We start from the raw sequence: 14,956 nt of genomic DNA on the forward strand, positions 1-14,956 counted from the left end.
ACAATTTTTTAAACGTTTTGGTAACTGAATGTCGATATAACTGGCTTCCTTTGTAGTCCTAAGTGTTTGATTTTATGCCCCTAAAAATGATATTCTAAGAGGTATCGATGGTGTCACCAGACTTACAAAGGAGTCCTTGGCACAAAAGGGGTTTAGGCCCCCTGAAACTAGTGCCCCTTGTGACTGTTCAATCTGCTGTCCATGCAGAAAACCCGGTGATCTTTTTTAAAAGTAAGTAAGATGAAGACATGACCATTTAAACCTGAAACAAGCCCCAGCTCCTGACTGACCTGGCTCTGCAGGATCTGGTTTGAGCTGGCTCAAGGCTCCTACCCGGTTGGGGGCTCTCCCATCCCTCTAGCCCTAGCTCACTCTGCACCCATTATGCAGGCAGCCTTCCATTTCTTTGAAATCTCCAAGCAGATACCCAACTCGGGGGGCTTCAAACTTGCTGTCTCCTCCGCCTGGAATGCCTGCTCTTAAAGCAGCAGCTTCGTGCTCAGGCTTCAGTGATGAACCAGGACATCACCTCCACAGAGAAGTCTTCCTCGCTACTGTCTGCCAAGCAGCACCCCTCCCCTCTCCTATCCTGCCCCGTCCCCAGGTATTTCCTGTTTACTTCCTTCAGAGCACTTGCCACAACATAATTATATTGACTTCTGTTCACTACGAAGTCCTGGCATCTAGCAAGGGGCCTGGCACATGTAAAAACCTGACATTCATGGAATGAAGGAATAAACGACAGAAGTAAGTGAAAAGGAAGCTATCATTCATCCATTTCACAAGTGAGGAAATTGAGGCTCCGACATGTTAAATTATTTGTCCAAGGTCATCCAGCGGCAGAGTTATTATTTTAACCGTGGTCCCTAGGCCTCCCCTTTATCCCTCCACCATTTCTTTCTAAATTCCTTTCCCTGCTACATTTTCACCCATCTGGAAAGCAGAATGGACCCAATGTAAGTTTTTATGGTGTGATTTCATAGGGCTTCAGTGCCCCATTGCTCAAGGATATCTGCTTAACAAACCATCAAAACTACTTCCCTTGAGTATTTCCAGGAGAGCCAAATTGAACAAAAATATATTACCTGGTTAGAGTGACTCTTCCTGTCGCTGTCTCTCTACGTACATTGACACACGTGTTTTCTCATCTCTGATTCTTATCAATGCAAACAATAAAATCAGGTGGAAGGAAGACAAGTCAAAAAAGGGTAGACTAAGGAAGAAAAAAATTTAAACCCCAAATTAAACGCTAGTATGGAGAAGTATATAAGGCACTTTACACCAGCTTATGTGGGCAATTCTGGCCATAGGCTTCCTAGTAGCCAGCCTCAAGCGAGAAACATGTCAGTTATGTGACATATTCTGAAGATTAAAAAAAAAATCAATTTCCAGGAAGAGCACAACTATTTCTGTACTCTAAGTACTGAGAGAAATTCCCCTTGTGGGTCCTTATAATGAAAGCATGATAGGATAATCAGTATTCTCAACTACAACCTTATAAAAAAAATATATCCAGCTTCAGAGAATGGTGTCTTATAGCATACATAGCTCAATAGACAGGACTGGTATGCCAAAACCTATGCAGCACGGCATTGCCTTGCTCTTCAAAGCGTGATCCCTGGACCAGCAGCATCACCTGGGAACTTGTGAGAAATGCAGAATCTCAGGCCCAATGCCAGGCCTGCTGAATCAGTCCGTATTCTATTGACAAGATCTGCAGGTGATTCCCGTGAACGTTAAGTTTGACAAGCACCAGTCTAAAGGTTAAGCTTGATCTGAGGCAAAATTTCCAAGAAAGTGGTATTCATTTATTCAGGCAACACATATTTACTGAGACCTTGGTGACAGGAAAGAGTTCCTACCAATAGGGCATATTCCTACCAGTATGACACCAAAAGCACCACCATAAAGGAAAATATTGATAAATGGGTCACCATTCAAAATGAGTGGCAAAGCAAGCCGTAAACAATATTTGCAATAATCCCAAAAGAAAAGGTGAGAACCTGAATATGTCCCAGGTACCATCTTAATGATGGGCATATAGCAATAAAATAAAAACTCTCTACACGTATAGAGCTTACCTTCTAATTGGAAAAGACATAAACAAGTAAAATGGAACAAGTAAAGGGCATCAAGTCAGGGGACAAGGTTGCAGTTTCATAGAGGGTGAACAGGGAAGGCTTCACTGAAGAGGTAGCGACCTATACAAGGTCAAAGAGCTAGCTATAAAAATAGCTAGGGGAAGAGTACTCCAAGCAAAGGGAACAGCGAGTACAAATACCCCGAGACAATAAATGCCTAAAACAGCAAGAAGGCCAGTGTGGTTGAAGCACAGTGAGCAAAAGTGGAATAGGTATGCAGGGGGGGCCAAATCATGTGGGGCCTTCTCGGCCATTTTAAGGCTCTGAGCTCTGAGAAAGATGAGAAATCACTGGAGGAAAGGTAATAGGGCACCTCTGCAGGATGCTGAGTGGGGAAATGGCATAATGAAGTGCTTTTAAGATTGGTTTCTAAGAGATAAGTGTAATGGCTTGAGAGAATCCAGCTGAGTATATTGCACTAATCCCAGTAAATGGGGATTCATTCATTCATTGATTTATTAGGTGCCAAAGCTGTGCCAAGTAGTGTGGGGAGGATCTAGACTAGGGTGATAACTGAGGGAATTGCCAGAGGAAAGTGAATATAAATGACATTGGAAAGAAAGAAACCCAGGACACAATAACAGATTATATTTATAGAGAAATGACAGAAGTTGGCAACTCAATTTAATCAACATTTATGGATCATCTACTGAGGGCAAAGCCATATGCTGGCTAGGATGCGGGAGTGGGGATGGCGCAGAAGACTTATTTTCCCCTCATAAGGGCTTCCAGCCAGGCGTGCTTAGCCCCTGCCCTGCACTTTTCAAGCCTGAATTTCTCAGATTACTGCAGCTGAGGCTGGCACTGAGACTGGCTTATTTGCTCAGGTTAAGAGCTGGTTTTTTTTGGGGGGGGGGTTAACCCTCAGAACTTGTTCTGTCTCCTGGGAGTAGGGGCCAAAGCACCTCAAATTGATTAGTATTAAAAGACAGATTTGGTTTGGCAGGAGGGCGGCAGAGAGGTCTTTTTTTTTTTTTTTTTGGCAGAGAGGTCTTAATAAATGTCTTTTTGGATCAGCGTTGCAGACTGGCCCTGGGCCACCAGTTTTGGGGCAACGAGTCCTTGAGGTCTGTTTCCACCTGTATGACCTGATGGGTCTCCCACTCTTTGCCACTCCATTCTGGAGAGAAGGCCCCAAGGCACAAAAAGGGAAAGCAGGGGAAAAAAAAAAACCCGAATTTGAAAATTGCCTACCACCAGACAGCAAGGTCTGAGGAGCAGATGCAAATGTAATGCAAATGATATGTAAATAGCCCCGTGGCCTTCTAAAAGGTTTTATACAACTGGAAGGGCCCTTGGGGAACTGCTAGCAGATAACAGTGACTCAGAAGCAGAGTGAACTATTTCAAGACAACTTTGTCACACAGATCTTTGCTGCCGTTCTAGCATAGTGCACAGTCTTTAGTGATGTTTTTCTCACTTGGATCAACCTCACCTTCTATAAATAAAAAAAATCAAGTCTGCCTCTGTTATCTTAGAAGTTATCTAAGTTAATTACACTTTAAAAATACTGTGTACCTTTAATTTTTCTTCAAACGCCTCTTTCACCCAAATAAAGTCATGTTCAATGTGTCACTTCCTCCCTAGAACAATATTTGGCTCCACTGGGTTATGAATGAAAATGCCTCGCTTTCAGTTCTAGTTACTATGATCCTTTGGAGGATTTTTTTTTCCCCTACTCCACAGGAACTGGCACATTCTCTTCTAATAGTCACATGCTGTATTCAAAGTGAATCCAGAAAAAAAAAAAAAAACCCAACCAAACCCATATGTACTTGTGAAATCCAATTCACTTCAAGGAGCCACTGGAAAGCTATTCATTAAGAAAACCTGCCCTATTAAGTACGCTGTCGTCTAGACAATCCTATCTACGCGTTTTAGAATGACAAATGCACATTCGATTCCAATGGGGTAAACTTCCGTCTACATTTATGCATTTAAAAGAGGACACCCCCATCAGATAGGCATTTTAAAAGAGCCCTGAGATGAACTGAATAGTAAGCAACCACAGTCAGCACATCAGACCCGCAGCTGGGCAGTAATTCTGGATTACAGACCGAGGCGCGCGCACGCGCACGCGCGGGGGTGGGGGGGCGGTCGCCAAAGCCATTTACCTCCACGTTAGCGATGGAAACAATGATAGCCTAACCAGCCCCCCAAACTTCCAATACTCTTAACATTCGAGGGTGCTTCAGCTTTTTGACAGGAAGGTCAAAGGAAGGGAAATCCCTTTCATTTTCGAGTTTTTTTTTTTTCTCCCTCACTTGAAAGGGCCTCCAGGAAGCTGTTGGGCAAAGAGGCATCTGGGGAGATGCCACGTTCGGTGTAAAACAAAAACAAAGCGCAAAGACGCGGAATCCCAACAAATGAGAGACTGAAAAAGAGAGGAGGGAAGACGGACAAAAACAAGAGGTGAACCTCTGGAGACTGAGGAAACGACAGCGCCAGACAGAGTAACAAAGAGAAAGAGAAGAGCCGGGGGCGCTGCTCCCGCAGCCGGGAGTCCGGGGAAGAGCCGGGCAGGCGGCGAGCGCCCCCCCGCGGCCGGGGCTGCCTCTTACCTCCTGGGCGAGTTTCTGCTTGAGCACCAGCGCGGCGCACAGGTAGCCCGCGCGGCCCACGAACAGCTCGTCCGAGCCGCACTCCAGGAAGGAGACCGGCGCGCAGACGGCGCACAGAGCCCGGAACTTGCCGAGCGGCTGCACGTAGTCGGACCGGCCCAGGGCGTGGTACACGAGCGTGGCCACGGCGTACACGCCCGCTCCCCCGAGCAAGAAGGCAGCGCGGGTGTCGGCGTCCGGCTCGCCCCACTCCTCGGCGCGGGCGCACGCGTCTATGAGGCGCTTGGCCGAGCGCAGGTAGCGCTCCCGGGCCCCGGCAAAGAGCGGGCTCTGCGAGACGTGGTAGAGCATGTAGGCCACCCCGGCCACGCCGCCGTACAGCCCGCCTTGGCAGCTGCTGGCCGCGGCCGCCGCCCCCCGGGCCTCAGCGCCGCCCCCGAGCGGGGGCAGCTCCTGAAGGATGCGCTCGATGGTGGCGGTGACCAAGGGCGCCACCGCCTCCTCGCACTGGCCCGCCAGCAGACTGCCCTGGTAGTCATCGAAGCGGTTGGCGAAGCAGCGCTTGGTGTCCATGCTGCTGCCCGTGCCCCCCAATGCCGGGCCGGGGTCCGCTGGAGGGCGCGCCCTGCAGCCCCGCGCACCACCTCTCGCTCTCGGAGGCGCTCGGCTGGCGGTTGACGCGGCGGGGATGGAGCAGGGAGGCTGAGACGGGAGGTGACTAGAGGAGGCGGGCGCGAGGAAGAAGCACGGAGCGGATTGCCAAGTGGGGCACCGGGCTGCCGCGAAGCTCGCGAGTGGCCCGGGCGGGCGCGGGGGATGCGCGTCGTACGCCCCCCTCCGAGAGGCCGCGCCCTCGCCGAACCCGCCCCCTCCTGCGCCGCCGCAGCTCGGCCGCCTCTCCAAGGGGCCGAGGTGATCTCCGGCAGGACCCACTCGGGGCCCGCGCCACTCCTCCCGCTCCGCCCCCGGCTCCTCCCTTCCCGGCGGAAGGCCGGGGACGTGCGGGACACCGATCCGGAAAGCTGAGGCTGGGCACGCACACACACCTGGCGCTGGAGGTGAAGACCTCGAGTCCCTAGTACACTCAAAGTGTGGTCCTCGAGTCAGCAGATCAGCATCACCTGGGAGCGTGTTAAAAACGCAGCAGCTCAGACTTCGCCCCAAACCTATCGAATCAAAATCAGCATATTTAACAAGATCCCCAGGTGATTCACGTGCACATTAAAGGTTGAGAAGCCACTGAACTGGGGGTGGGAGGTGGGAAACTAGGAGAAAACGGAGCGCCCTCCTGAAACTTGTTTTGTCATCTTGGTCACTTTGGAATTCTCATTCTGAATATTTCAGTCCCAAAGGCTGAGGGCTTTGAGTACATCACGTGTCAAGCATGGAATCGGTGGAAGGCCCCATAGGGAAATTTTCTTGGCCTTGGTTGTCGTGTTGCTTTTCTTGGAGTACACAGGAGTAAAAATTCAAAGAACTACACCAGGTTAAGGTAAGAGGGTGGGGGGTTCTGTCTTTCTCCTACTCTAGAGACCCCTCCCTCCCATGCATGCATAGTAAGAGCCTAGTAAATATGTTGACGTCATTAACTAGTTAATATAAGGGCAAATGCTGCGTGAGAATTTTCGGCATTTTTACCCTTTTCTGCGGCTCCTTAGTTAACCTCTTTCCTCCCTTCCTTCCTCCTCCTGTTTCTTCCCTTCTGCTTTCCTTCTGCAGGCGTTATTGAGGGTCTCCTATGTGTCCTGGACTCTGGAAATAGATGGATAAACAAAGTAGACACGGTCCTAGACCTCTTGGAGCGTGCAGTCCACTGGGAAAGACAGAAAATGAACAATTACACAAACAAGTTGCCTTCCTTTGTTCAGCTGTTTTAAAATAATTCTTCCATTCCCAAAGTGTTGACAAGTGAAGGCCAAAGAGGTCACCTCTCCCAGGGGTATTTGCATTTTGATAGGGACTGTGCGAGACACAAAAGAATAAGTGGCTCTTGGAAAAGTTTTTGACACTTGGTGGGGAGAACAAATGCTCCACTTACTTGAAGGGCCAGTTTTGTTTGGAGGCAGTTTTTTCCTCAGAAGTGGTAATTGTCACAATGATTTGGAAGCAGAGATTAAATAGCCTGCCCCTCTGTCGATGCATTCTGGAAAAGGAGCTCTGTTTGCCAGGATTACTGCCAGGACTAACACATCCACAGAGTAGATGCTGTGGCCTCCATCCTCCTATAACACTGCCAAAACAGGTTTATTTTGAATTATAATAATAAAAAAGCTAAGTTCACTTTTAGGCAGGGAGCTTGATGGGTTAAGGGTATCAAAGAAGCAACTGGAATGGTTCGCTTCTTCTTGGGCCTTTTTCCTCATGCCTCAATCGTGGTAAACATTAGGAGTGACTTTTGTCCCTTCCAACAAGGAGACCTAAAATGCAAACTTTCACAGGCAGGAATGAAGCCTTATTCCACTTCGTTGCTCCACACCTCCCCCTTGTCATGAATCTAGAGGCAACTCTGTTAATTTTGACTTCGATTATCCTTTCACAAATCCCAGCACGAGGGTAGCACCAGCAGCAATGACAGGGCCTTGTGCTCAGACTTCAAAAAAAAAAAAACCAGTGAGCAGGTCTCAAGAGAAGGCGCTCTGCCCTTTCCCAGTTGTGTCACCCCCTCTGTTGCCCCAAAATGCTGCATAGCAAGCAACCACAAAATTTTGTAGCCTGTAACAATAAGTTTACTGCTCATGCATCTGGGATCTTGGCTGGGCTCATTCATGTGTCTGGGGGTGGGCTGGCTGTTGCTTGGGGAGATTGGTGCAACTGGGCTCTAGTTCACATGTCTCTCATCCTCCGGCCAACCCCAGCATGCCTGCATGGCAGTGGCAGAGGGGTAAGAGCCCAGGTGAAAACGTGCAAGACTTCTTTAGGTCTGGTCTTAAAGCTGACACATTTTTACCTGCCTTAATGTATTGGTAAATCACATGAAAAATGCAGGGTGTCTTTATGGAACTGCAAAGTATATGACAAAGGGTGTGTATACAGGGTGGGGTGAATTATTGGGGCTTCTAGGGGTTTTGGACAGTGATGCCAACAAGTAGAACAGAGGTCACCAGATGGATGTGAAACAGCATGATTTGGGAGAAGCAAGAAGTTAGCGGTATCCAGAAGCTCTCTTAAACTCATAGGACAAATTAACCCTTTTCCCTATAAATGTCTTTCCTGAAGACCCTACCACTTGGTCTGTTGCACAATCACCTGGCAAAACTTCAGTCCAGAGCATCCTTCAGGGTGGAGCTAGCTCTTTAGACCACATGAGGCCTTGCCTCCCATTGCCATTTACTTAATTCGCAAGCAGTATTGCTTATTTTTTTTTTTTAAAGATTTTATTTATTTATTTGACAGAGAAAGAGACAGCAGGAGAGGGAACACAAGCAGGGGGAATGGGAGAGGGAGAAGCAGGCTTCCCGCGGAGCAGGGAGCCTGATGTGGGGCTCGATCCCAGGACCCTGGGAACATGACCTGAGCCGAAGGCAGACGCTTAACGACTGAGCCACCCAGGCGCCCTGCAGTATTGCTTATTTTAATATCATGGCTCCACCAGAATACATTCTCCATGAGGGTTAGGGCTTTTTGTTACATTTATTTACTGGTAGGCACCAAGAGCCTAGAATAGTCCCTGGCACATGTATTGGGCATTCAATAAAGGTTTGTGAAATGATGAATGACTTACTATGAGAGCATCACAGCAAGGGAACCTGGAGTGTAGAATGCAGAATGAAGACGTTGTTGAAAGTTTACCCTGACTTGATGAAACCCTCACTGTTTTCTTGGATCCTTTTGCTCTTATGAATGCAAGAATGTAAACATTCTGCAGTTTCTGCTTCCTTTCTTTGTCTCCACAGGCTGGTGACCTATACACTTTACAGTGACGTCACACAATCTGTTTTTACTAACTAACCAGGTGTAGGAGATTTCTTTTTCCAAATACGGCCCTAACGACATCTCCTATGCCACGTGTTCCTCTACAATCGGACACTGACATTCCTCTCATCAGACGGTAGGGTATGTGTCCCCTCTTCTTGAATCCGAGTGCACTTATAACTAACATAACCAGTAGAATGTGATCGAAATTATACTGCATGGCATCCAAATATTAAAAAAAAAAATGGTGCAGCTTCCATGTTACATGCTGGACCACTCCTAGTTGGAGCCTTGAACCACCTTGTAAGACTCTGACTATGCTGAGGCGGCCATATTGTGAGGAAGTGCAGACAACATGAAGAGGCCACTTACAGGTGCTTGTGTTGACAGCCCAGCTGAGAGCATCAGCTGACAGCCATTTGAGTGAGCCACCTCAGATATACAGTCCAACTGAGCCCTCAGATGACAGAAGTTCTATGAGAACCACCATCCCAATCCCTTCTAGAATTCCTGACCCACAAAATTATGAGCAAAAGAAAGTAGTTGTTTTAAGCTACTAAGTTTTAGGGTAATTTGTTGTGCAGCAAAGGTAAGTAGAATAGCTTGCTAGCTTCCCATCATCCAATGCCATAAAGTCCCCTATAATCTGTACTGCCCCCTCAACAGGGCAAAAAATAGGAAGAGGAATATTTTGGGGAACTCTGCACAGGGAGACAGGAAGTATGGAGGCACACAGAAAATTGTGTTCCAAAATAATAATTCTAGATGGATTCTTTAGAAGTAGCAATGACCCCACAAAGAAATATGCAGCCTATACAAAATCTTGCCAAAGACAGTTATTTTGCCCTTATCTGCAAGATTTGTCCTGATCTTTACAGAATCTCTAGCAGCATTTGCTGACAAGCAGCTCCCAACACATGGTTTCTGTGATCTTGCTGAATTGCCCAGTTCCTAGTTCTTCCTCAGGATTTCCTTATTATGCAGATTATGCAAAACTATGGATGGAAAATAGTTTTAGTGGGTTCATCAAGGAAGCCACATAAAAATTATGCAAAACTATCCAGGAAGAAAATATTAAAATCAAAGGGTTTCTCTGATGCAAATCATTGCTCTCTCAGGGTGAATATGGAAAAAAAAAAAAAAACAACTCAGTAATTTTATAACTGTCAAACCTCAACACTTAAGGGTTAGTACATTTTATGGGATAAACGATCTTAAAAATACTTTCAGAAAGTTTTCTGAAGTTTTGCTCCAAGGGCTCATCCTAGAAATGGTTTAGTTGACTCAATCAGAGCTATGTCTAGTCCTTATAGTACATTCTCTTTGGAAATGCTGCTCTGATTTTTTAGCTTAGTTACCTAAACCTTGGAGACCTCTCCTGCTTCTGCTCTTTTGTCCCCTGAAGACCCTTCTCAAAATAGCAGCCTGAAGAAGTCAGATCCTATCTTCTGATTTATGTCAGTGTTGCACCTGTCCCTCAAGGTAAAATCCAGAGCCCATAGGACAGCCCAAAAGGCCCACTGCCATCTCGCCCTTCTTACTTCTCTGACCTCCCTCTTATTCTTTTTCCCCTTGTTCCTTCAATTCCAGCCACACTGGCTGCCTTGATATTCCTCAGACATGCTAGTCAGAGCCTTAACTTGGAAAATAATCTTTGGGGGCACCTGAGTGGTCACTGGTTAAGCAACTGCCTTCAGTTCAGTCCCAGGATCGAGTTCTGCGTCTGGGCTCCTTGCTCAGCAGGGAGTCTGCTTCTCCCTCTGACCCTCCCCCCTCTCATGCGCGCTCTCTCTCTCTCTCTCTCTCACTCACTCACTCATTCTTTCTCTCTTTTCTTTGCAGTTTTCTCTTCCTGGAATACTCTTCAAAAGATATACTTGCCCCTTCACCTCAATGAAGTCTTCCATAACTTATCATTTAAATTATAACCTTCCCCTGCCAACCATTAGTATCTACTCACTATATATTTTTACTGATTTATGTTGTTTCTTGTCTGTCTCCTTTTCCTAGGATGTAATCCCCACGAGGACAGGCATTTTTGTCTCCATGGTTCCCTGCTTTATCCCAAGCACCTAGATTAATGCCTGGCACACAGTCTTTTCTCAATATATATTTATCAATGTCGGTGATACCCTTCTTACTGTCAAAAACTTCCACCAATCCCTAACTCATGGCTGAGCTTTGTAGTCTACTTTCATGATCAATTTCTTGATAGTGCTTCTCTGTATAAGCAGCCCTAAATATGTGCATTTTTGACATAAGATTTGATTTTCTTTCTTGTCTCTTTTTCTCTATATCCAACATTATCCATTTTAAGCAATTTTTAGCCATTACATGTCAAACATGATTGCCAGCACACAATGTAATGGCAGATTAGAAACTAGGCAAAAGAAGTAAGTAAACTGTCACCCATCACTCTTTCTGAAGGAGGGACAGCCCGGTGTGATCAGTCACATTGGCCAAGAACAAGTAATGTACACTCTACCTTACTGGATATGAGAATAATATGTGTCAATTATACCTTTGGGTACTATAATGTGTGTGTATGGATGTATGACTCGAATGCACCATAATAAATTACTGCTGTGTGGGGCAAAATACTAAAATAGATATGCCTCTATTTTACACTAATGAATCTGTGTAAAGTTACCTTAAATTGGCAAGTGAAGATGGGGATGTTCCTTTGGTTAGAGTAAATTCTTCAATTTAAAAATGTTAACAGTTTCCTACATGTAGTCATTTTTAAGGTTTTCTCCAATATTCAGGATTAGGAGGGGAAGAGTGATTGAGAATCCCTGTGGTGGTATAGTTCAACAGATGTCAAATAATGACCTAGTAATGAATAATGCATTAATTAATATTCTTGCTTTTTGTCTTATGATAAAGCAATATTTCTATTTCTACATCTATAGTTCTCGTTGGAAGAAGTTTCAATGTGAGAAATATAAGGTACAGTTTTTCTCTGATACAATTTGTAGACATTTGCATGAATGCAAAAGAGGTAGTAGTTAGAAGATCAGATATGTCTCAAATAATTGATCCTGATTGACTTTGGAATGCTCATGCTCACACTTTTCCAACTGTCCTCAATATGAAATGATTTCTCAATATATCTTGGCTCAGCATTCCCATGAGATATAATAAGGAGTGATATCCAGAAAGAACTGATGTCCCAGCCCATAGTCCAAAAAGTAGAAAAATCCATTACCAGATAACCAAAGAAAGCTAACTGCTTTAGGTTGACAAGGATTAACAGAATCATGAAGCTGGAAAGATCCAAGAAATCATCAATTTAATCCTTTCCTTTAACAATGGGGAAATTTAGGCCCATTGCAGTCATACAATAGGGAGTCACTGAATGGTGGGAAAGAAGAGTGATGGGATCATATCTGTGCTTTGGAAAGATCATTTTTCTAGAAAATTGGAGGATATATTTGAGAGGCAGAAGATTTATCGGGATGGTAAGTAGAATAATCAAGAAATGAGGAAATCTGAGTTAGGTCAGTGGCAGGAAGCGTGGAGAGACTTAGAAGGAGTCAGGAGATATTAAGCAGGTAGGATTTACAGGGTTTGATGACTGACTGGATGTGGGAGTAAGAAAGAAAAATCAAAGATTATGGCTGGTTTCTGCTCTGGGCAATTGGGCCAATGGAGGTGCTGTACGCCAAGTCAAATAGGTATGAGAAGAAGGACAATGGCTAATTCAGTTTGAAAACATTTGAGTATGACTTTCAGTCTTATTATGGGGAAATATATATATGGTGTGTGTGTGGGTGGGTATGTATATATATAATTTCAGTATTTAAGTCCCAAAGATGCAGTCAAAATTCAGTAAGTGTGATTAAAGGAGGCTGATGGAGGCAAGCTTTGGAAATCGGTTAATATAGTGAGAACATGGGAAAAGGCATGCACCTAGACTTCAGAGCAAAGTCTGTTGTGCTTGTCAACCCAGCTTCTATTCCCTTCTCCTATCAATAATATCTTGAATTTCCTTGGAGAAACAACCACCCGTCATTCCCATAACATGTAATTTGAAGGGAGCTAAACCATTCCTGTGTCCCCAAGGTGAGCATATATCCCAGGCCTGCCCATGGAGAAGCAATTCTGAGAGGTTAGAACCATCGGGAAAGCTGGGATTGCTAAAGTAGGATTAAATCTACAGCTGCTGGTGGCCATCCTGTGAATGCAAGGAGAAAGCAGGTGTAAAGCACAGAGAGGAAAGCAGAACTGAGTCACAGATAAAAAACGTGACCTGATGACATTGTTGGTACACCCACGCCTGGCTTTACCTGAAGAACTGTTCAGTTATGGGATCCAGTACATTCTTTTTTTTTGCTCAAGTGGGTGTCTGTCACTTACAAAGGAAGAGGTCTGGACTAATTTGGGTTTTTGATAAAGTAGTTTGTGGGGGTGCCTGGGTGGTGCAGTCAGTTAAGCGTCTGACCCTTGGTTTTGGCTCAGGTCATGATCTCAGGGTTGTGATATCGAGCCCCATGGGGCTCCACACTGAGTGCAGAGTTGGCTTACGACTCTCTCCCCCTCTCCCTTTGCCCCTCCCCACTGCTCATGTGCACTTTCTCTCTCCCTTCCTCCCTCCCCCTCTCCCTCTAAAATAAATAAATCTTTAAAAAAATAATTTGCTGTGATTTGTTTAGAGAAGATGGGTAGGCAGGGAGGGAAGCAAGAAAAAGGTTTGGAAAGATTGTAGAAGTCAGGTTTGAGGGGATGAGTGAGAAAAAGAGCTGATTGAGAAGAGCTCTTGAGCAATGAATGAGTGGAGGTGTTGAAATGAGACCTGATGTCAAATTCCTGCTCCACCAAATCTAACTGTGTGACTTTGAGAAAGTTATTTAACTTTCCTTACCCTCAGTTTTTTCATCTATAAATTGGTAACAATAAGAGAATCTGTCTCATAGGATGGTTAGGATAATATCTATAAAGGGTTTATCTTGATGTCTCGCTCTGAATAAATGTTAGCATTTGTCCAAAATCATTATTATTCTACATGTAGTTGCTTCAAGAAGTGTATTCCTGTTGCCTGATTACCACCTAACCTCTTGTATCTTCCTCTTTTCCTAAGCTGATTTTCTTTAGAAAAGAGTTGGGGTGGGGGGGGCGGTTGTTTGTTTTGCTTATTCTTTCTCAATGATTCCTAAATCAAACACGTTACATTTGCAGGCCTAAAGATTTCTTTCTTTCTTTCTTTTTTTTTTTTTTACCGTGACAAATTCAACTTCTAAGGTGGAAAAAGAAATCATGCTGTGTTTTTTCAGCTTTGATGTGATTGCTGGTAATAAAGATTCAAGTTGACAAATTTTGTTGCTGATGCATAAGACAATAAAATTAATCTTTTTCAAGGCTGTCTGGTTCTGCAGTGCTAAGAGTAGGCAGGAAAGTAAAAACATGTGACATAAAGCCATGTAGGTGAGCAGATCTGCAAAGGAGGATAAGCAGGCACTAAATCAGGGGGATGTTTGACTCAGTGGTTTTCAATCTTTTAAGTACAATGGAAACTTTCCACAATTTGTCCTTACTTTACCAAACTCTCACAACTTTGAAAAAAAAAAAAAAAAACCCAACCCTGCAAGATGTCTTTGGTTGCTGTGGTTATTTGAACTGCTTCTGAAAGGATTGACAGAGAAATCAGTTTATTATTGGCTAGAAGTTGTATAGCACAAACTTAGTTTAAAAAGAAAAAAAGTATATTCAGTCTCTAATTATATTTTCTCTTTCAATTAAGATGTTCCAGAAAGTTGTCAGTATTATCTGTCTATTTAACATGCAGGCAATTAGAACTTCACTTAACTGAATCTCCAGGTCACCACTACTCAGTAAAATTGATTTTTATTCAGATAGTGACATTTAGCCTCTTTTTTGTCAAGGGCATTATACGTTTGGATTTTGAGTTTTGCATGGTACATACAAAATTGGAATTCAGATATAGAGGAATAGTGGATTCAGAAGAGATAAGTAGGTAAGTACATATAAATGATGAGTGCAAAAGCATCCAAAAGACTGGCCTTCTATAAAAGGGAGCCTGGAAATAAGTCAATGGAATAGAACATCATGACAGTCTATTAGGAACCTATTAAGGTTCCTGCTGCCAGATAAATGTCAAGAAAAAGCAGAGATATTTATCTAGTCTCAATATTTATTTTTAAATCTGAGGTCTATTATCTCTTATAATGGCTTTATTTTATTTACCAAATGGTTAAATATAAATAAAATGAAGCCATTTATTTAGTACAAGCTCACTCTGGTTTGTGATGCAGACTAAGTATCTAGACCAAAAAAAAAAAAAAAAAAAAGATCTGGAGTATGAGATTGGCTAAGGGATTAACA

At 44.4% G+C, this 14,956-nt stretch overlaps 1 protein-coding gene across 1 annotated transcript in view; it reads right to left on the reverse strand.

Annotated features, from left to right (window-relative positions):
• Nucleotides 1–5,499, reverse strand: part of LANCL3 (LanC like family member 3) — a 98,799-nt gene extending 93,300 nt beyond the window's left edge. Inside the window, exon 1 of the mRNA XM_036070370.2 lies at nucleotides 4,703–5,499. Coding sequence (XP_035926263.1) covers nucleotides 4,703–5,275 — 573 coding nt within the window. The 5' untranslated portion in view covers nucleotides 5,276–5,499. The remainder of the gene's footprint in view (nucleotides 1–4,702) is intronic.
• Nucleotides 5,500–14,956: the final 9,457 nt, after the last annotated feature.

This window comes from Halichoerus grypus, chromosome X, assembly GCF_964656455.1.
Source record: "Halichoerus grypus chromosome X, mHalGry1.hap1.1, whole genome shotgun sequence".
Taxonomy (NCBI): Eukaryota; Metazoa; Chordata; class Mammalia; order Carnivora; family Phocidae; genus Halichoerus; species Halichoerus grypus.